The following is a 24,300-nucleotide window of genomic DNA, read 5'->3' on the forward strand; positions in this document are numbered from 1 at the left end:
ATATGATTACAGATAAATATTTATCATATTGCCACTTACTTTGATCACAATGGGTAACATATTCACCTAGGTATATGTAAAAGGATTAAGAACTCTTAGGAAATTGTGTCTTCCTTCTGTTAGAGTTGATACAGGGAAGAGTCACTCAATACAGTGCTATAGATCCAGGACAATGGAATGTTGTGCAAACATCAATATAAGAAGGCACTCAGCTTAAAATAAAGCTCACCCAGCACAACAATGAAATAAACAGAACAATTTTCCCTTAAATTGTACACTATTCAAATGTATTTTGAAGTGCCCCAAACTGAATGGAATCTTCCTGTGAGAGAAGGACATAGTAAAGCTTCACAGACAGGAAGCAGGGAAAAGAAAGAACTAAACACACACCCACAAAAACACCATTCCAAAGAAGAATGTGAGAAGATAAAAGAGGGGGGGATATGCAAGAACACAAAATAGATTAAAAAAGGGCAAATATTTTAATAAATGGATGTTGTTACAACAGGTAGAAACACGGTATTTACCATAGTTTTTAGAAAAATTAATAATGTCAGCATTTTTTCTAGCTTTTCATTAAAATAGAACAGATTCATCCACCTGTGATTTGCTTTTGATAAAGACAAGTTCAAGTAGGTTACTCCTCGTCAAGATGAATCTCTTTCCTTGTCACTTCCTGCATATCTGACTGTGTTCAGAAGGTAGTACAGGCTTATTCCTACTTACTATACAATCTGACCTAAAAGGAGGGGCTACTTTTTTCTCCTTCTGTAAAAAAACATAATTCAGTTTGTTGCCAATTCTAGTTCTACTTTTTCTTGGTGAAAATAATTTTAAAAGACTTCAATTGAAAATATAGCATCTTGGAGTTTAATTAAGGGGGAAACAGATAAAGGCTGAAACTGATTTAGGCAACAGTTGGTATTGCAGTTGGACTTCGCGTTATACTGAGTTGTTGTTTAAATTTTAGGGTTCTGCTGCTTGAATGGACCACGAGACAGCCAGTGTTATGAACTCTAGTAACAACTATTCTGTTCCTCGCAGACTGACAAATCATCTGGGTACCAAGGTAACCAAAGATTACAAATGACAGGTCGCTAATGCTACATTTTTACTAATACAATAACCTCATTGTCTCTGCCAATAGTGCCAATATTAGTTGAATGATCAATAAGAAAAATTTGATTGCAATAATTTATTTGATGCATAGTCCATTATGAAAAGTAACCATTTTAAAAGCAGTTCTTGGAATACTTTACTGGAGTCTGAGTCCTCAAAACAGTTGGTGTTGCTAAGACATTTAAATAAGCATAAGCCCTTGATGGTAATAAATTTCTGTTCATTGTCTCTATAGTAATTCAGATAATATGACGCAGAATAATGGAGAATGGAAAATGCTCATCGTGACTAAAATATTTGAATAATCATTGAAAATAGGAAATGTGAAGGAACTTTGAGGCAATCATCTAATATATCTCCCAGTAATGCATTCATTTTATCAAGAGCATTATTGGCAGCACATGAAAGCTATCTAAGCTATTGGTAAAAGCTTTAATGATAAGCAATATCTATCAGTTTTTCAGGTTTTGCTCTTAAAATTTTTATCATCTAAACTAAATCTCCTTAGCTGCAATTTCCTTTTTCTCAATGGAAATAGAAAGTACTCTTTCTACCTTTCGAAGCAACCTTTTAAATATCTGCAGTGTATTCTAAAAAGTTGCTAAAAAACCAGAGATGAAGCCTGATATAAAACAGAGAGTGTATTCAAGATATACAAGCAAGATGAAGAGAGGAAAAAAGGACAGATCTGTAACACACAATTGAGTTCCTGAACCACTGAAGTTTATACTATCTCTGGCATCAGCAGCAATATAGATATTATCAATGTGGTGCTAAACTCAGTCTTCTGGGAAGCAGGACCTTGACATAGTATTAAGTTAGGTAGGGCCTTAAAATAGTGTTATGTTGTAACTTCTGCCCTTCATTGTATGTGTGTACCAAATGGAGGTGACATTAGTTAGAGTGTCTGTTTACTACTTCCCATTATAAAGTGTAGAATTCCCAAAAGGTGCAGACAAGGGGAGAGCCCTGAATGCAGAGAAAGAGACTAAGTGTAGAAGGATAAAGACAAAAAAAAAGGTCCATCTTAGTGCGCTGTGGGGTAAGAAAATCTTGAAATTAATGCATGAAAAGAAGGGAAAGCAGTAGAGATTTTAAGCATTTACAGATAAAAAAAGAGATGCCTCTGTATGTAGTGTATATATGAAGAATATATATATTTTAGAGTTTCTTCTGTACTGTATGTGTTATAAATCTGGAGGCCAGATTTTGATGGCTTCTATAGCTTTATTCCATGACAAAAACCTTTATCTTCCAAATCTGAATAACTGTCGACTAAAGCTACTGCTTAAAATGTCTGTCAAGAGGCATTCATAAAAGCAGACTGAATTCACTCTCATTTAAGAGTCCAAGTGGATTGTCTTCAGAATGTATTTGATTTTTTTTCCCAGACCAGGAAGTAAGGATCTACAAACTAAAATGGTAGGCCATCATAAAATTGGCTCCAAGAGTATTTCAGCAGATTTTGCATGTTATTATACAATTTTATAGATTTTAAGATTTCTATTGTTTCAGCAATTCTAGCATATTAACAGACTTATTGCTTAGTCTACCCACTGTTATCCATTGTTTTTATAACTCAGTATTTGTACTTATCATCAGCGACATTAGAATAGTCTCTGAAGAAACCAAATAAAATAATTCATCGGGCTGGTAACTAGTGCAAAACTGTAGTTAATATTAGAAAACTTTGTATAACAAACTACAAGTTTCATTTCTTCCTTAGTTGGTATATTTTAAAGAAACACACTCAGCTACTTTGCAATTCCCTTTTCTAGTTTGTTTATTTTGTACTATGATTTTGAAATTTGCTGTATTGGCTTTAGGACTTTGGGTTTCTATCTAATATTACCTTGTATGTCATATTGTTCTATTAAAAGTTCACTAAAAGAACCAAACACATTTCCAAATCTAAAGCTATTACTGAAAAAAAACAGAATGCAAAAGACAACCAAAATAGTGCATTGACCACTGTATTATATGGCAAAAAATTGCTACTATCTAATTTGAAATTTGATTACTCAAATTAAAGTTAAATGTGAAACACTGTTTTTTCATGACTGAATTTAGTTGGAAAAATGCTTAGTAGTGGGACTTAGGAAGAGGACTATGATATAATTGCTCTCACGGAAATGTGATGGGATGACTCGCATAACTGGATTGCTGCTGTGGAAGAGTATAGACTCCAGGATGGGTAGGTGAGGAAGGAGGGGCGGTGAAGTAGCCCTCTATGTTAGAGAGAGTTTTGACAGCCTCGAATTCATTGATGGTGAAGATAGGGTTGAATATCTATGGGTGAAAATCAGAGGTGCACCTAATATGGTACATATTGTGGTGGGACTCTGAGAAGGTGCCCCGCTGGACCTGTTGTTTATTAACAGAGAAGGCCTTGTGGTAGATGTGACAAATGGAGGACGCCTGGGGCACAGCGATCATGAGATGATAGAATTCTCAGTTCTAGGAGAAGTAAGGTGGAGGCTCAGTAGAATGGCCACCTTAGACTTCCGGAGGGCAGACTTTGGTCTGTTCAGAAGGCTGCTCAATCAAGATCCATGGGTGACAGTCCTTAAGGGCAAAGGAGTTCATGAGGGCTGGATGCTCTTTAAGAAGGAATTCCTGGCAGCACAAGAGCAGGCTGTCCTCATGTGTCAGAAAATGAGCTGGCAAGGGAGAAAGCCAGTCTGGCTGAGTAAAGAGCGCTGGATAGAAATCAGGAAAAAGAGGAAAAAATATGAACTCTGGAAGAAGGGGCAGGCAGCTCGTGAGGACTACAAAGATGAAGTGAGATCATATATAGACAAAATCAGAAAGGCTAAAGACCAATTAGAACTTAGACTGGCCCATTCTGTTAAAGATAACAAAAAATCCTTCTGCAAATAAATCAATAACAAAAGGAGGGCCAAGGAGAATCTCCATCCTTTATGGGACGCAGGGGGAACAATAGTGACAAAGGATGAGGATAAGGCTGAGATGCTTCATGCCTTCTTTGCCTCAGTCTTTAATAGTAAGGTGAGATGTTCCCTGGGTATTCAACCTCCTGAGCCAGTAGACGGAGGGGCAGCAGAACAAAGCTCCCTTGATCCAAGAGGAAATGTTTAGAGACCTGCTAGGTAAATTAGACATTCATAAGTCTATGGAGTCGGATGGGATCCACCCAAGGGTATTAAGGGAGCTGGCTTAAGGGAACCTCCTTCCATCATCTACCAGCAGTCCTGGCGGTCTGGGGAAGTTCCATTGGACTGGAGGCTGGCAGATGTTACACCCATTTACAAGAAGGGCTGGAGGGAGGATTCAGGGAACTCCAGGCCTGTCAGTCTAACCTCAGTGCCAGGGAAGGTCACGGAGCAGGTCATCTTAGGTGCCATCTCACAACACACACATAGGACATCTGGGTGATCCAGCCCACTCAGCATGGGTTTATGAAAGGCAGGGTCTGCCAAACTAACCTGATCGCCTTCTATGACAAGGTGACCCACTTGATGGATGAGGGAAAGGCTGTGGATGTAGTGGATCTGGACTTCAGTAAAGCCTTTGACACCGTTTCTCACAGCATTCTGCTTCAGAAACTGTCTGCCACTGGCCTGGAGAGGTGTACCCTCTGCTGGGTTAAAAACTGGCTGGATGTCCAGGCCCAAAGAGTGGTAGTGAATGGAGTTAACTCCAGCTGGAGGCCAGTCACAAGTGGTGTTCCCCAGGGCTCAGTGCTGGGTCCAGTCCTATTCAATATCTTTATCAAAGACCTGGATGAGGGGATCAAGTGCACCCTTAGCAAATTTGCAGATGGCACTAAACTGGGAGGAAGTGTTGATCTGCTGGAGGGTAGGGAGGCTCTACAGAGAGATCTAAACAGCCTGGATCAATGGGCTGAAGCAAATGGAATGAGGTTCAACAAGGCCAAATGCAGAGTCCTGCACTTGAGACACAACAACCCCATGCAGCTCTACAGGCTTGGGGAAGAATGACTGGAAAGCTGCCTGGCAGAGAAGGACCTGGGATTGTCGGTCGACAGCCAACTGAACATGAGCCAGCAGTGTGCCCAGGTGGCCAAGAAGGCCTATGACATCTTGGGTTGCATCAGAAACAGTGTGGCCAGGAGGACCAGGGAAGTGATTCTCCCCCTGTACTCAGCACTGGTGAGGCCAGACCTCGAATACTGTGTTTAGTTTGGGGCCCCTCACTATAGGAAACACCTTGAGGTCCTGGAGCGTGTCCAGAGAAGAGCAATGAAACTGGTGACGGGGCTGGAGAACAAGTCTTATCAGGAGTGGCTGAGGGAACTGGGGTTGTTTAGCCTGGAGAAGTGCAGGCTGAGGGGAGACCTTCATGCTCTCTACAACTACCTGAAAGGAGGTTGCAGAGAGGTGGGTGTTGGTCTCTTCTCCCAAGTGATAGGTGACAGGACAATAGGGAATGGCTTTAAGCTGCATCAGGGGAAGTTTAGATTGGACAGCAGGAAAAATTTCTTCACAGAAAGGGTTATCAAGCACTGGAACAGGCTGCCCAGGGAGGTGGTTGAGTCCCTATCCCTGGAGGTATTTAAAAGACAGGTAGATGAGGTGCTTGGGAACATGATTTAGTAGTAGACAGGTATGGTCAGAGTTGAAGATCTCTAAGGTCTTTTCCAGCCTAATGTTTCTTTGATTCTATGCTGTATATATTAAAGGAGTTTTTGTTTGTTTTGTTGGTTTTATCCCTGTAAACCTGAAGAGTTAAATTTACTGTTCAGTTTTGCATTACCTATAAATAATCTGGCCTATATGCAAATCATTCATCATAACAAAAATATATGTAAGATTTTTTAGCAATATGTATGTTAAAAATTAATTTCAATGATATTATCTTGTATGGAGTAACTGTATTTAATGCCATACATCAAATAATTTTTCACTGAAGATCATCTTTTCATGAAAGTATGATTCATACAGGGCATACTCTTCTGAGGTAATTTTAAATGTATTCCTGTATTCCCAAAGTAAAGAACTTTCATTAGCATGTTTCTTTAATCCTTGTGTGCAATGGAAAGTTAGAAGTCTTTGCCATTAGTCTTACAGGGTAATAGATATAATAGCCACCCAGTTTTTCTAGCCATTTAAGCACTGAGATTTATTAGGATTACAAATGGTGAAGAACTAATAGTGCTTAATTAAGTATTTCAAAGTAGTGAAAAAATGCATGATGGATAGTTTGAGAGCAATCCTGCAGAGAAGGACTTGGGGATATGAGGTAGATGAAAAACTGGACATGAGCCATCAATGTACGTCTGCAGCCCAGAAAGCCAATCATATCCTGGGCTGGGTAAAAAGAAGCGTGGCCAGCAGGTCGAGGGAGGTGATTCTGCCCCTCTACTCCACTCTGGTGAGACCAAACCTGGAGTGCTCTGGGGACCCCAACATAAGAAGGACATGGACCTGTTAGAGCAGGTCCAGAGGAGGGCCACGAAGATGATCAGAGGGCTGGACCACCTCTCCTATGACAAAAGGCTGAGAGAGTTGGGGTTGTTCAGCCTGGAGAAGAGAAGATTCTGGGAAGACCTTATTGTGGCCTGTTGATACATGAAAGGGACTAATGAGAAAGATGAAGACAGACATTTTAGCAGGTCCTGTAGTGACAGGACAAGGGGCTAAGTTTTTAAATTGAAAGAGGGCAGACTTACATTGGATAAAAGGAAGAAATTTTTGATGATGAGGGTGGTGAGGCACTGGCACATGTTGCCCAGAGAAGCTATGAATGCTCCAACCCTGGAGGTATTCAAGGCCAGGTTGGATGAGGCTTTGAGCAACGTGATCCAGTGGAAGGTGCCCCTGCCCATGACAGGGGGTTGGACTACATGGTCTCTTCCAACTGAAACCATTCTATGAAATTCTTGCACCATTATATAAATAAATTTTCTTTTTTTTTTTTTACTCATGCATACTATTGATAACTTTTTTTTTTATTCAATATGTATTTTTAAATGTAACTGTGTTTTTTAAATCATTTGACCTGCAGGTGGAAATGTTATATTCATTATTGTCGATGCTTGGTACTCATGATAAAGATGACATGTCACGAACATTGCTAGCGATGTCTAGCTCCCAAGACAGCTGCATAGCTATGTGTCAGTCTGGATGTCTTCCTCTCCTTATCCAGCTTTTACATGGCAATGATAAAGACTCTGTGTTGTTAGGAAATTCCCGTGGTAGTAAAGAGGCCTGTGCCAGAGCCAGTGCAGCACTGCATAACATCATTCACTCCCAGCCCGATGATAAGCAAGGCAGACGGGAAATCTGTGTGCTTCTTCTCTTGGAGCAAATCCGTGCTTACTGTGAAACATGTTGGAAATGGCAGGAGGCACATGAAGAAGACATGAACCAAGACAAAAACCCAAGTAAGTTCTGTAAACTGTATAAATATGTTTAAAAGATATTTTGAAAGCAGTGAATTTACAAAAAAAATCAGTTTTAATCTGACTTCTTGTTAAATGTATGTAAGGTTTCTTTTATTTTTATAGTTAATCATTTATTTATGTATATTAAAGTTGAAGTAGTATCAGGAAATAGTATCTATTATAGATATGATATCTAATTTATAAACTTGTTCTTTAAATCATAGGCTTTGGTATGCTTTCCAGGTATAATTCTAGTGTTTTATATTTATAATCTACAAATTAAACATAAATTTCAACTTATTGCTATTTTATATTTGAATGTATTATGACATATATCTAAATTAATAATCCCAATTTGCTCTTCATTTGGATGTGTTCAGAAGATAAAAATTTAATCTAGGAAAGGGATAGAAGGCACAAATTAAATAATCTCAGTCTACTCAGTATGTATGAACTATTATTTAGAATGTGTTGCATAAGAAATAGTTCAGTGTCAAAATACCAGAGAAGTGACAGTTTAAGTGAACTGGAGTTTTCTCACATAACAGTTGTTTTTTTAAAAAATTAAGATGTAACCTTCTGGATTACTCAATAACTACTTTTCTGAAGTTAGGGAGGATTAAAGTTGCCATTTTGTAAATATATGCTGTAGATATCTATATCAGAAGTACTACTGAAATCAGTGGGCTCTGTTTTGGATGTTGGATTTTAGCCCAAGAATTGTTCAGTAGAAGTGGGTATCTGAATAAAATGTACCAATGCACTATGTCCTTTAGGGAAAGTTTAGCCCCCAAAATTATGATTTTAAACAGATCTGTTATGAAACAAAGGGCTTAATTAACCATTACATTACATTAATTAACGAAGACATTACACCCAAAGAAACAACTTCAACTTAGATATTGTATTATTTAATACTGCCAGAAAATTTAAACTTACTGATTTGTTTAACTGAGATTATTTGTTTCCAAATTAATTAGACAGGCTATTTTGTACTTGAAGTCATATTTTTTACTGAATACATACATTCATTCAGAATTCTCCCTAAATTCTTTTCCATAAAGAGTCTTTTCAGCTTCAAGTATGTTTCTAGTACATATATGTAAACCTGGTTGCATGTACACATATTCAAGCTTCTGTGTACCCACATTTATTAGTAATGTTCTTAATTAATTATCTGTTCTTGAGTTACTGGGAAGATACAAACCCTGAAAAAGCCTGCACTATTTATTTTAAGATTAGATTCTCTTTGGAAAGCTTATGATCTAGAGAAAATTATACACCTAAGAAATACTAATAGTTACCTATTTCTTGATCAGTGCCAGCTCCAGTTGATCATCAAATCTGTCCTGCACTGTGTATTTTGATGAAACTTTCATTTGATGAAGAACACAGGCATGCCATGAATGAGCTTGGTAAGACTAAATGTGTTTAACTTACTTTGAGATGCTTTCTGAAAATGTGGACATTCCTTTCTTGTATACCCCAATTAATATTTAGCTTTTCTTTTGTTAACCACTAGTTTAAACTCTGATTAATGCAGTTTAAATGAACTTATAGCTAGACTATTTCCTAGCAGATGAGTTGTTATGCAAGTTATTCTTATCTGCCATGAACTGTAATTTTTGGAAGGGTATTCATAACCTGGGAATATTTGCAATTTTAGAAGTATTGTACTTATAATGGAGACTATTTTCTGAGGATATTTTGCATCATGAGTTAAACATATTATTTCCTGTATAACAGCCTGAATACTTTAGTCCATCTTCAGTGAATTCTGTGCATGCAAGTTTCTTTAATTTGCCATTATTCATTTTTGATGAAAAAATATTTTTCTGTGATAATAAGATTCAGTATTAATAATTATTAAACCCAGTAGTAATAATTATTAAATTAATAATTAATAATTATGACATTAATAATTATCAGATTTACTGAATAAAAAATTGGTGCGAGTTCATCAGTCAAATGTGATTTTGACTGGGCAGAATTAAAAGATGGATGTGTTTCTTACCTCTTCATAAATGCTTCTGTTTTCATCTTCCCCCAAAATCTCAGCATCATGCTACCATATCTTTCAGCTTATACTAAGCACACAATTCAAGATCCAGAGTCAATATTTAACATTGTATTTAAGAAATTATTATTTACCTTTCTGAGCCTTTTGGGTTTCAGATGTGTGAGATATGTTCTGCATATATGAATGCAATTTACACCTTGATGTGTATATACTGTATTCTTGATATTAGAATTGAAATTTAGTAGTAGTAGAATTGTTTACTATTATTCATTTTATTATTTATTTAATTATAAAGGAGGTTTGCAGGCCATTGCAGAACTGTTGCAAGTGGATTGTGAAATGTATGGACTTACAAATGATCACTATAGTATTACCTTAAGGAGATATGCTGGAATGGCTCTGACAAACTTGACTTTTGGAGATGTGTCAAACAAGGTAAAAATAGAATTTCAAACATACAATAATTTCAGTTTATAGCTATGTTTGACTTGTAGTTCTCAGAAAGGTGATGAAAATCTCTGGGGTAGGATGTTGCATTTCTGGGATAGAATATTGCATTTCGACTCAACACAGAAATTTCCCCAAAACTTTTCCATTCCATTCTGTTCCTAACACAGAGCACAAATTGAATGTTATATCATAAAAGTATAGTATATACTACAGTACAGTTTTCATATTAGATTACTTCTGGTTTGTCACTGAAAGTAAAGATTTTATATATTTGCTTTATTTTCATGTAAACAATATGCTAGATCTTTCCATAATGTACTAATGATTACAAATAATAGATATTGAACTAAACCTGTTAATTTAGTCAAATTTTGTGAAGTTATCACTTATTTATAAGTGCATCTATCCTGAGGGGCATGGTTTAGGGACTATTAGGAATGGTTGGACTCGATGACCCAGTGGGTCCCTTCCAACCTAGTGGTTCTATTCTATGATTTACTTATATTATTACTGTCTGACAAATTTTTGCAAATCTCTTCAGCCTGGATCCTCTTTCTTAAATGTTCGGAGTGTGTCTGGCTCATAATGGGTGCTATTTCAGATGACTGAAGAAAATAGATTCCCTGATTTCTTTGGCAAAGGACTTTGCTTTCAAAACATACAAAGTTTTAAAAATCTTTTGCCCCGGAGTTTTCTAAAACATGGATCTTCAAATAACCTCATTCTGACAAGACTTTTATCTTTCTACTCTAATGGAAGACACTTCAAGAGTAAATGAAAATTCCATCCCAGCAAGCAGGAAGTCAAGCAAAAATGCTAGGAAGCCTGCGTGGATGAACCAAAGAGCTCCTGACAAAACTCAGATACAAAAAGGAAGTATACAGAAAGTGGAAGCTGAGACATTTAACCTAAGAGGAAGGGGCGGTGCAAAGAAGACAGAGCCAGGCTCTTTTCAGTGGTGCCCAGGGACAGGACAAGAGGCAATGGGCACAAACAGAGGTTCCGTCTGAACATCAGGAAACACTTTTTTACTGTGAGGGTGACCAAGCACTGGCACAGGTTTCCCAGAGAGGTTGTAGAGTCTCCATCCTTGAAGACATTCAAAAGCTATCTGGACCTGGTCTTGGGCAACTGGTTCCAGGTGGCCCTACTTGAGCAGGGGGGTTGGAACGGATGACCTCTGACCAAAACTGTTCTGTGATTCTGCAAAAAAAAAAAAACATATTTCATAATGCTTACTTTTTGCTCCCAGTTTTAAACAAAGGGAAACAAATCCTTCCAGTAAATGAAGTACTTCACAGAATTTTGCCTCTTAAAATCACCTGAGTAGTAATTGCTGCAAGGCTGTATTTATTTGGTTTATAGCACAAACTGAACTATTCATTGATGTAAATGTATGTGTTATCCAGCTAACGAATAATGAATTTCTAACATACTTTTGGTTTTGAGGAATTTTTAATTGCATTTTGTCACATATATTTTCGAATGTAAGCCTCACGGTTTTTCAGTTACTAGTGTATTCATAAAAAGTTATTTGATCTTCACAACTCAGGAATGTTCTTGTGTTTGATGCAGTTTTAAATTGTTATATTAGTTTTCATGTTATGTGTATTTGAAATAAAAAGCATTATTTGAGACTCAATAGACATCAGGTAACAACACATCCCAACTTACAGGTGTGTCCAGTTTTATATCCAGGACATAGCAAAGAAGGCTTCTAAACTATTATTATTCCAGATTTGGTCCTAGACTTGTTGTCAAAGTGTAAAACTTAGCATAATTTTAATAACTGTAGATCAAATATCTGTTACTGGGAACATTTTAATAAGCTTTTTTGAGATTCAGAGAATAGCTTAAAATAGCAAATTATACACTATCAAGCTACATAATGTGTTATTTAATACTCTCTTTATTTTCTTTTTTCTCCTGATTCCTAACAGACTACATTGTGTTCTATGAAGGACTGCATGAGAGCTCTTGTAGCCCAACTGAAGTCTGAGAGTGAAGACTTGCAACAGGTACTTCCTTTCGAGATTAAATATTTAATTGGCTTGCACATATCCATTATCTTGCATCTCTTCAATTTCATTGAGTCATATTAAATTGTTGTATTTTTGCTCCCCTTTCTTTCCACTTATTTGGCCTCTCCGCGAGCTATTCCCCATATGTAGAAAATAAGGCAAGAAAGGGAAGAGACTGGCATGGCTGAGTCAAGACCTGATGGTTAAACTAAAAAAGAAGAGGGAACTGCACAGTCAGTGCAAGCAGGGACAGGGAACCTGGGATGTGTATAGAGACGCTGCCCGGTTGTGTAGGGATGAAGTCAGGAAGGCCAAGGCGCAGCTGGAGCTGAACTTGGCAAGGGAATTGAAGACTAACAAAAAGGGCTTATACAGGTACGTCAATCAAAAGAGGAAGGTCAAAGAGAATGTACCCCCACTGATGGTTGGAAATGGTGATCATGTATCAACAGATGAGGAGAAGGCTGAGGTACTTAACTTTTTTGCCTCAGTCTTCACCAATAACCACTCTCCTCGCCCTTCCTGGGTCATGGGACAGCAAGATGGTGACCAAGGGGGTAAACCCCCTCCCAATGTAGAGGAGGATCAGGTTTACGAACACCTAAGGAGCCTGAACATATATAAGTCTTTGGGACCTGATGAGATGCATCCCAGAGTCCTGAGGGAATTGGCAGATGTGGTTGCCAAGCCACTCTCCATGATCTTTGAAAAGTCATGGCAGGCAGGAGAAGTCCCTGGTGACTGGAAGAAGGGTAACATCGGGCCCATTTTTAAAAGGGTAGAAAAGACGACCCTGAGAACTACTGACTTGTCAGCCTCACCTCTGTGCCTGGGAAGATCATGAAACAGATCCTCCTAGAAGCTGTGCTAAAGCACATGGAGGTGATTAATGGCAGCCAGCATGACTTCACCAGGGGCAAGTCCTGTATGACCTAACTAGTGGCTTCCTATGATGGGTAACTGCAGCAGTGGACATGAGTAAACCAATGGATATGATCTATCTGGACTTCTGTAAAGCCTTTGACATAGTCCCCCACAACATCCTTCTCTCTAAATTGGAGAGAGATGGATTTGATGGGTGGACAGAATGGTGGATAAGAAACTGGCTGGACAGTCATATTCAGAGAGTGGTGGTCAATGTCTCAAAGTCCAGATGGAGATCCATGACAAGTGGTGTCCCTCAGGGGTCCGTACTGGAACTGGTGCTGTTCAATATCTTTATCAATGATATTGACAGCAAGATTGAGTGCACCCTGAGCAAGTTTGCAGATGACACCAAACTGCGTGGTATAGTTCCCATACCGGAAGGACGCGATGTCATCCAGAGGGACCTGGACAGGGTGGAGAATTGGGCCTGTGAGAACCTCATGAGGTTCAACAAGGCCAAGGGTAAGGCCCTGCACCTTACTTGGGGCAATCCCCAGTTTCAGTACAGGATGCGGGGTGGTGTGATTGAGAGCAGCCCTGCAGAGAAGGACTTGGGGGTGCTGGCCGATGAAAAGCTCAACATGAGCCAGCAATGTGCGCTTGCAGCCCAGAAGGCCAACCGTATCCTGGGCTGCGTCAAAATAAGTGTGGCCAGCAGATCAAAGGAGGTGATTCTGCCCAGCTATTCCTCTCTTGTGAGACCTCATCTGGAATACTGTGTCCATTTCTGGAATCCTCAATGTAAGAAGGATATGGAGCTGTTGGAACAGGTGCTGAGGAAGGCTACAAAGATGAACGGAGGGCTGGAGCACCTTCCATACGAGGACAGCCTGAGAGAGTTGGGGTTGTTCAGCCTGGAGAAGAGAGAGCTCAGAGGAGATCTTATAGCAACCTTCCAGTACCTGAAGGGGGCCTACAGGAAAGCTGGAGAGGGGCTATTCCTAAAGGCTTGTAGTGATAGTACCAGGGGGAATGTGTATTAACTGGAGAGGGGCAGATTTAGACTAGATATAAGGAAGAATTTCTTCACCACGATAGTGGCGAGACACTGGAATAGGTTGCCAAGGGAAGTTGTGTATGCCCCATCCTTGGAGATGTTCAAGGTCAGGTTGGATGGGGCCTTGGGCAGCCTGCTTTGATGGGACGTCCCTGCCCATGGCAGGGGGGTTGGATCTAGATGATCTTTAAGGTCCCTTCCAACCCTAACTATCCTGTGATTTTATGAATCTATAATTCTGTTTTTATGCTTAAGTGTGTATCTTCTTTCATGATGCTAGCTGAACACGTTCCAACAGTGTGCACAGGTGGCCAAGAAGGCTAATAGCATCTTGGCTTGTATCAGAAATCGCATGGCCAGCAGGACCAGAGAAGTCCTTTTGTACTTGACACTGGTCAGGCCGCACCTCAAATCCTGTGTTCAGTTTTGGGCCCCTCACCACAAAAAAGACATTGAGGTGCTGGAGAGTGTCCAGAGAACAGCAATGAAGCTGATGAAGGGGCTGGAGAACAAGACTTATGAGGAGCAGCTGAGAGAGCTGGGTTTGTTTAGCCTGGATAAAAGGAGGCTGAGGAGAGACCTTATTGCTCTCTACAACTACCTGAAAGGAGGGTGTAGCAAGGTGGGTGTTGGTCTCTTCTCCCAAGTTATAAGTCATAAGACAAGAGGGAATGCCCTCAAGTTGCGCTAGGGGAGGTTTAGATTGGATATTAGGAAAAGTTTCTTCACCAAAAGGATTGTCAAGCATTGGAACAGGCTGCTCAGGGAAGTGATTGAGTCACGACCCATGGAGGTATTTCAAGGACTGTGTAGTTGTGGTGCTTAGGGACATGGTTTAGTGGTGGGCTTGGCAGTGCTAGGTTAAGGATTGGACTTGATGATCTTAAAGGTCGTTTCCAACCTAAATGATTCTATGGTTCTATAGTGCTATGATTCTATGATTTCTAGTGCTCTGTTCATATGCAGCTTTTCCTTTTTTTCATTATACTGTCTCTTTGAAATGTTCTGTCCTTACCGATCTGATTCTTTTTTTCATATTCATTCTTATGATGTCTTGTCAGCATTAACTTTGATGCAAAGTTTGTACCTATATTTGTTCTGTAAGTTATGAAGTACAACTTTGTGCTTGTAAAAATACTTAACTCTGAGACAAATTCTGTTTTCTCACCAAAGTGTATATATATCAGCTATAAAACATAAAACTTTATGAATAGCCCCTCTCCAGCTTTCCTGTAGGCCCCTTCAGGTACTGGAAGGTCGCTATATGATCTCCTCTGAGCCTTCTCTTCTCCAGGCTGAACAAGCCCAACTCTCTCAGCCTGTCCTCGTAGGGAAGGTGCTCCAGCCCTCCAATCATCTTTGTAGCCCTCCTCTGGACCTGTTCCAACAGCTCCATATTCTTCTTACATTGAGGATTCTAGAACTGGATACAATACTGATGATCTTTAAGGTCCCTTCCAACCCTAACTATTCTATGATTCTATGATTTAATGACTGTCCACTGTCTTGACAGTTGCACTTTACTTTGAAGCATCTCAGTCTTGCTGCTGTCAAGGACAAGAATCTGCGCTGAATGGCTACTCATCTTCGACAGATAACTATTCTGATTATAAAAGACGATGTATTCAAAGAGCTTGATAAATATTAATAAAGGTAATCATACCATACCTCCGAGGGACAGGTTGGTATGATTGTCCTGTTTTACAAGTGGAAAAGCTGAGGAAAAAGGTTATATAAATCTCTCTTCTGAGACTGCATAAGTCTACAGCAGACATGAGTAGAGCACAAATATGAGGTTTTGGTCCAATTTTTCAGTCAATGTAGAAAGTAGGAAACATGCTTTCAAACCTTTGTTTATTTTATACACAAAAGATAGTACTTTCGATCAAACTTCCTACTGAAATCTTAGGATAGTTTAGCTGGCAATAGAACAAAAAGTTAATTTCAACAAAAAAGCTAGCTCAGCAGCTGAACATTGCCACTGTTGATAAATTCTATAGTGTTCTAGAAATCCAGGAGGAAATGCTGATGACCTACTAAAGGAGTAGTTATTTTGAGATACATTATTTTTCTTTTATGCTTTGCAGGTCATTGCAAGCATTTTGAGGAACTTGTCCTGGCGAGCAGATGTAAACAGTAAAAAGACTCTACGTGAAGCTGGAAGTGTGAAAGCATTGGTGAAATGTGCTTTAGAAGTTAAGAAGGTATCATATATAAATGATTATGAGATAAATTTTGGAAAGATTGCATTAATTTTGCACAAAATACAATTTTTTTTTTTTTTTACATCAGCACTTAGCCAATTATTTGCGATGTTTCAGGTGGTTTCCTTTGAAGAAGAGAATTGCTTTGACTTAACTCAGCAGCAGATCACAATGTAGCAATGGCATCTGAGAACTACCAGTGTTTCTGTAATTTTATTTATAAGGGATGATAACTTTCACTCTTCAGTTTCATGAGCTGTACTGTTCCAATAACCTTTTTAATAATTTTGCAATTTTAATACAGCTGTCTTCTGATTTTCTGAATTTGTCATTCTAGAGATGTCTACTTGATATCCCATCAGGATTATATTCCATCTCAGTGCTCCCTGCTAGCTAATCTACAAACTTTTTACTGTTATGGCAGCTGACAAGTATTATAGTGCATACTTCTTAAACTTTCTGACAAGGAATAGGAAATCCATAGCTGAGGGAAGTAGAGAGAAGCAAATAAAAGTAGTTACATGTGCTACTTGCCTCTAGTTTATCAGCACAGAAAGCAGAGCCTGAAACACTTAATTCTCATGTTTGAAGAAAAAGCTAGAGAAATAGTAGCATATGCAATAAAACAGAAAACAAAACATTGGTCATCAACATACAACACAGTAGAGATTTCATGCCGATCAAAAATCAAATTCTGCAGTGAACTGGAAAGTAACTAAATTCCATGGTCACGATTCTGTTAATTGCATATCTGGATTAGACTAAGTGAGGCATTTTGTGTCTCTGAGATATATTTTTAAACTCTGTGTAGGTTCACTAGAAATTATTTCTTTAGGTTATTCTTGGTTCACGTTTTCAAAGCTATCTTTGCATCCATGAGAGCTAGAAAAACAGGTTTGTCGCTACCTCCTTGAAGCTAACTTAAATACTTCTGAGGGGTTAAGATTAATAGTTGAAAACTCTCTAATTCTGTCATTTTATTATTCTCCTAGGAATCCACCCTAAAAAGCATTTTGAGTGCCTTATGGAATTTGTCAGCACACTGTACTGAGAACAAAGGTGATATATGTGCTGTTGATGGTGCTCTTGCATTTTTAGTTGGTACACTGACATACCAGAGCCAAACAAACACATTAGCCATCATAGAAAGTGGAGGAGGAATATTAAGAAATGTTTCTAGCTTAATTGCTACTAATGAGGACCACAGGTGAATATAATTTGTTTTTCTGAGAACCAGTAGTGGTACTAAAAATATATTTAATAGTTTGTATAACCAAATCTTAATATGACTGTATGTTTTAAGTACAGTAATTAGACATTCATTTTTTAATGGATTTGATAAGGCAAGTATTTAATTTAGATAACTGGAATATGCAAAAGGATTAATATAACTGCTGCTTGTTAAATGGTGAATTGTACTTAAAGCTTTTCCTGTAAAGAGAGAGGAAATTCATAAATTGTTATTAGCCATAGGAAACTTCCTGGAATGGTTTATATGGAGAGGATAGTGTGGGAGCAAACTGTTCATGTTTGTATAGAATTTGATTAACATTCAGATGAAAACCTGAGGAAAAAATAAGATAAATTTGCACTGAATAATTCATACTTATTATGAATTAAACTTGCCTATAGCATAATGGGGTTTTGGTTTGCTTTTTCTCTTATCATTTTGAAATGCCACTTACTGATTTTTGTTCTCAATCATTCAACACCAGGCAAATCTTGCGAGAGAACAGCTGCTTGCAAACCTTGTTACAGCATTTGAAGTCACGCAGTTTGACAATAGTCAGTAATGCATGTGGGACCCTGTGGAATCTTTCTGCACAAAATGCAAAGGATCAGGAGACGCTGTGGGACATGGGAGCAGTGAACATGCTCAAAAATTTCATTCACTCAAAACACAAAATGGTAGCAATGGGCAGTGCTGCAGCTCTAAGAAACCTGATGGCAAATAGGCCAGTGAAATATAAGGATGCCAACATTATGACTCCAGGATTAAGCTTACCATCTCTTCATGTTAGAAAACAAAAGGCACTGGAGGCAGAATTAGATCCTCAGCATTTATCAGAGACTTTTGACAACATAGATAATTCAAGCCCCAAAGTTTCTCACCATACTAAACAGAGACATAAGCAAAATATATACAATGAATATGATTCAGATTCCAGTCAACATGATGATGGGACTTACAGATCAGAGAGTTTTAATACTGGTCATACAACTGAACTTCCACCATATTTAAATACTACAGTATTGCCTGTCTCCTCTTCTCCTGGTAGAGGAAACATAGAAAACTCTCAACCTGAGAAAGACCAAAGTCTCAATAGAGATGGAGCAGTAGGCTTAAATAGGTATCATCCAGCTACAGAGAGTACTGGGAAATCCTCTAAGAGAACAGGAATGCAGATTACCGCTGCAGCTCAGATTACCAAAGTTATGGAAGAAGACAGAAATTCTTGTTCTACTTCTGAAATGCACTATTTGACAGAAGATAGAAATGTCCCAAGAAGAACATCTGCTGCTCATACTCAATCAAATGCATACTTTCCTAAATCTGAGAATTCAACCAGGACATGTCCTATGCTTTATACAAAAATGGAATACAAGAGAGCTTCAAATGATAGTTTAAATAGTGTCAGCAGCAGTGATGGCTATGGTAAAAGAGGCCAAATGAAACCTTCCATTGAATCTTACTTGGAAGACAATGAAAGTAAATTTCGTAGTTATGGTCAATACCCAGTTGACTTGGCACATAAGATACATAGTGCAAATCACATGGATGACAATGATGAAGAACTAGACGCTCCTATTAATTATAGTCTTAAATATTCAGATGAACAGTTAAATTCTGGAAGGCAAAGTCCCTCTCAGAATGAAAGGTGGGCAAGATGTAAGCTTATAATAGATGATGAAATAAAACAAAATGAAGAAAGGCAGTTAAGGAGCCAAAATGCAAATTATTCCATGTACACTGAAAGTGGAGATGATAAGCGCATGAAATATCAGTCACCTTTTGGACAGCAAGAGTGTGTTTCTTCTTTTAGATCAAGAGGATCCAGTGGTTCAGAGCAGAAAAAAGTAGGCTCAGCTCTTGGAATGAATCAGAAAGTAAACCAGTTCTTGTCCCAGGTTGATGATTATGACAATGATAAGCCAACCAACTATAGTGAATGCTACTCTGAGGAGGAACAACACAAAGAGGAAGAAGACAGACCAATCAATTATAGCATAAAGTGCAATGAAGAGGAACATCATGTGGATCAGCCAATTGATTATAGTCTAAAACATTCAACAGAAGTTCCTCCCTCTTCTCAGAAGCCATCTTTTACTTTTTCAAACAGTTCATCAGTGCAAAGCACAAAACCTGACCATATTTCCTCAAGCTGTGGGAACATATCAACCCCTTCAGGTAGTTCAGAGAGACAGAATTGGCTTCACCCAAGTTCTGCGCAGAATAGAAGCAGTCATGCTCAGAAGACTGCCTCCTGTAAGACTCCCTCTATTAATCAGGAAACTATAAAAACTTACTGTGTGGAAGATACGCCAATATGTTTTTCAAGGTGTAGGTCTTTGTCATCTTTGTCATCATCTGTAGATGAAATAGGATGTGATCAATCCACACGTGTGACAGATACTAATAACACAGTACAGATAGCAGAACTAAAGGAAAACAATGGGATTCTGTCCAGAGAAGGTACAGTAAGTAATGTTGCATCAGCATCTCAGCACATTAGAACAAAATCTAGTATACTTCAGACTCCTAGTTTATCTCCTTCTGACTCTTCTAGGCATAAAGCTGTTGAATTTTCTTCAGGTGCCAAATCTCCCTCAAAGAGTGGCACACACACTCCTAAAAGTCCACCAGAACATTATATGCAGGAGACTCTGCTCATGTTTAGCAGATGTACTTCTGTAAGTTCGCTGGATAGTTTCGAAAGCCGTTCAATTGCTAGTTCAGTTCAAAGTGAGCCTTGCAGTGGAATGGTAAGTGGTATTCTAAGTCCCAGTGATCTTCCAGACAGCCCTGGACAAACAATGCCTCCAAGCAGAAGTAAAACTCCACCCCCTGTTCAAGGAGCTCAAGTAAAGAAGGAAGTAGCTAAAGGCGAAGTACCTAATGCAGAAAAGAGAGAGCCTGGTCCTAGTCAGGTAACTATAAATGAAGCTGTTCAAAGAGTTCAGATACTGCCAGATGCTGATACATTATTACATTTTGCCACAGAAAGTACACCAGATGGATTTTCTTGCTCTTCTAGCCTTAGTGGTCTGAGTCTTGATGAACTGTTTATACAGAAAGATGTAGAGTTAAGTATAATGACTCCTGTACATGAAAATGAGCATGGAAATGAAGCAGAACCTGAACAGACAGATGATACAAAGGATAACCAAGAGAAGAAAGCAGAGAAGCCTACTGAAGCAGAAAAAGACACTATGGATTATTCTGATGATGATGATATTGAAATATTGGAAGAATGCATTATTTCTGCAATGCCAACAAAATTTACATGTAAAGCCAAAAAGCCTTCTCAAGCATCTACTTCAAAAATACCTCCCCTTGTAACCAGAAATCCAAGTCATCTGCCAGCTTACAAACTTTTGCATTCACAAACTGGACTACAATCCCAAAAGTGTGTGAGGTTTACATCTGAAGATGATATGCCATGGGTATATTTTCTTGAGGATACACCAATAAATTTTTCAACAGCTACATCTTTGAGTGACCTCACAATAGAGTCACTACTGAATGAGTTGGCCAATGTAGAGAATGTAGAGAATGAGTTTGAAAAGAGAGACACCATTCCTACAGAAGGTATAAGTACTGATGACCCTAGGAAAGCAAAAGGTTCAACTAGGACTGACCCAGGACTGGATGATGACAGAACAGAAGAGGGTGATATTCTGACTGAATGTATTAACTCAGCTATGACAAAAGGAAAAATTCACAAACCTTTCAGAGTGAAGAAGATAATGGATCAAATTCAACAAGCTTCCTTATCTGTAAGTAACAAAAATCAGTCAGGATGTGATAAAAAGAAGGCAACATCACCAGTAAAACCCATTCCCCAAAAGAATGAATATAGAGGATATGTAAGAAAAAACACAGAGCCTAAAAGCTATTCTAATAATGAAAGAAGCTATTCAGAGAACAAAGACACAAAGAAACAGAATCTTAAAAATAATTCAAGATATTTTAATAACAAACTTCCAAATAATGAAGAGCATGTAAAAGGAAGCTTTGTATTTGAATCCCCTCATCATTACACACCTATCGAGGGAACTCCTTATTGTTTTTCACTGAATGATTCCCTGAGTTCTTTAGATTTTGATGATGATGGTGTTGACCTTTCAAGAGAGAAGGCAGAATTGCAAAAAGGAAAAGCAAAGGAAACAGAAACTGAAGACTGCACTAATACAGAACAGTCTTCAAATCAGCAACCAGGTAATAGGACACAAGTTTGTCAACAATATCCAACAGGCCGAAGGCAACCTAAAACTTTCTCTCAGTCAACTAAAGAAATTCCAGACAGCAGAGCAGCTACAGATGAGAAAATGAAGAGTTTTGCTATCGAAAACACACCTGTATGTTTCTCTTGCAATTCATCTCTTAGTTCCCTCAGTGATATTGATCAAGAAAATGACAACAAAGAAAGTGAACCTGCAAAACAAACTGAGGCTCCTGATTCACAGGTACAGTCAAATAGACCACAGACTTCTGGTTATGCACCTAAATCATTTCATGTTGAAGATACTCCTGTATATTTCTCTAGAAACAGCTCTCTGAGTTCTCTTAGTATTGACTCAGAAGATGATCTGTTGAGGAGTGCATTAGTTCTGCTATGCCTAAAAAGAAAAAGGCCTCAAAAGTAAAAAGTGAAAGTGAAAAAAGTAATTCCAGAAATATGGACGATATATTGACAGAAGATTTAACTCTGGATTTGAGAGAGATACAGAGACCAGATTCAGAACATGGCTTATCACCTGATTCAGAGAACTTTGATTGGAAAGCTATACAAGAAGGTGCAAATTCTATAGTTAATAGCTTGCATCAAGCTGCAGCTGCTGAATCACTGATTAGACAAGCTTCATCAGACTCTGACTCTATCCTTTCATTAAAATCTTGTATTTCTCTAGGGTCACCATTTCATCTTACCCCAGACCAAGAAGGAAAGCCTTTCACTAGTAATAAAGGTCCAAGAATTCTTAAGCCAGGGGAGACAAGTACATTGGAGTCTAAAAAAGTAGAATCAGAAAATAAGGGAATCAGAGGAGGAAAAACAGTGTATAAAAGTATAATTACAGGAAAAGCTTGCTCCAATTCAGAAGTTTCAAGGCAGTTAAAGCAATCACAGAAAACAAGTATGACTTCAATTTCACGTGGTAGGACAATGATTAATATTCTGGGAGTTCGAAATAATTCCTCAAGTACTAGTCCTGTTCCCAAAAAAGGTCCCACACTAAAAAATACAAACTCCAAGAGTCCCAGTGAGGGCCAACGTTCCGTTAGTTCTCCAAGAGGAGTCAAGTCATCAGTGAAACCTGAGTCAACTCCTGCAACTAAGCAACCATCTCAACAGAGTGGATCAAGTAAAGGACCTTCTAGATCAGGATCTACAGACTTCACTTCTAGACCTCAACAGCAGTCATTAAGCAGGCCACTGCAATCTCCAGGCTGAAACTCAATTTCCCCAGGAAGAAATGGTATAAATACTCCCAGAAAACTGTCTCAGTTGCCAAGGACATCATCTCCTAGTATGTCTTCAACTAAATCTTCAAGTTTGGGAAGAATGTTATATACAGCACCAGGCGTGCAGATAAGCCGACAAAACCTTACAAAGCAAACTGCCTTACCTAAGAGTACCAGTGGCATTCCCAGAAGTGAATCTGCTTCAAAAGGATTAAACCAAATTCTCAATAGTGGTGGATCAATCAAAAAGGCTGAACTATCAAGAATGTCATCCACAAAATCTAGCAAAAGTGAATCTGATAGATCTGAAAGACATGTTCTGGTTCATCAGTCAACTTTTATTAAAGAAGCTTCAAGTCAAACTCTAAGACAGAAGTTAGAAGAGTCTGCTTCATTTGAATCTCTGTCTCCTTACAGGCCAGGCTCTCCCACTAGGCCCCAAATACAGACTCCAGTTTTAAGTCCATCTCTTCCTGATAAGTCTTTATCCACTCATTTAACTGCCCAGACTAGTGGTTGGCAAAATTTATCCCCTAATCTGAGTCCTTCTGTAGTATATGATAGAAGACCAGCAAAACATCATGACATTGCTCGTTCTCATTCTGAGAGTCCATCTAGATTGCCAATCAATAGATCAGGAACATGGAAGTGTGAACATAGCAAGTATTCCTCATCACTTCCTCGTGTAAATACTTGGTGAAGAACTGGAAGTTCTTCCTCAATTCTGTTAGCTTCTTCAGAATCCAGTGAAAAGGCAAAAAGTGAAGATGAAAATCAACATGGAAGTTCTGTTTCTAAAAACAAACAAAGTAAAGAAAATCAAGCACCAGCAAAAGGTACTTGGAGAAAAATAAAAGAAAATTAAATTCTTCCTCGGGTGCAACAAATGACTCTGAATCCAAAAGTCTAATACATCAGATGGCACCAGCTGTCTCTAAGACAGGATGTGTGGGTGAGGATAGAGGACTGCCCTATTAATAATCCTCGACCTGGAAGATCCCCAACTGGAAATACTCCCCCTGTTATTGGCCATGTTTCAGAGAAAGGGAGTGTGTATGATAAAGATTCTAAAGAGATTAATGAAAAACAAAATCCAGGGAATGGAAATGTCCCTGTTTGTACCATTGGTTTAGAAAAATGTCTAAACTCCTTCTTTCAGATAGACAGTCCAGACAAGAAAGGAATGGAAGCAAAACCTGTACAGAATAATCCTGTTCCTGCACTAGAAAATAATGAAAGCATTGTTAGTGAGCGTACACCATTCAGTTGCAGTAGCTCAAGCAAACATAACTCCCCCAGTAGTACTGTTGCAGCAAGAGTGACTCCTTTCAGCTACAGTCCAAGCCCCAGGAAGAGTAGTGCAGGCAACAGTTCTGCTCAGCCATCACAAATACCAATGCCAATAAATAACAACACAAAGAAATATGACTCACAGACTGAAATTACAGACCCTAGCAGAACTCAGAGTCCTAAATGTCATCCTGGCTCTTACTTGGTGACTTCTGTTTAA

The 24,300-nt window shown here is 38.6% G+C and overlaps 1 protein-coding gene across 1 annotated transcript; it reads left to right on the plus strand.

The window, feature by feature from the left end:
• Nucleotides 1-976: 976 nt before the first annotated feature.
• On the plus strand, nt 977-24,300 carry LOC128850279 (adenomatous polyposis coli protein-like). Its single transcript, XM_054053295.1, is given in 11 exon segments — nt 977-1,069; nt 7,108-7,486; nt 8,806-8,901; nt 9,802-9,941; nt 11,897-11,974; nt 15,989-16,105; nt 17,098-17,312; nt 17,821-21,920; nt 21,923-23,650; nt 23,653-23,731; nt 23,733-24,300. Coding segments are annotated over 11 exon segments (7,584 nt in total). The 5' UTR covers nt 977-985.

This window comes from Cuculus canorus, chromosome W, assembly GCF_017976375.1.
Source record: "Cuculus canorus isolate bCucCan1 chromosome W, bCucCan1.pri, whole genome shotgun sequence".
NCBI classification, from domain to species: Eukaryota; Metazoa; Chordata; class Aves; order Cuculiformes; family Cuculidae; genus Cuculus; species Cuculus canorus.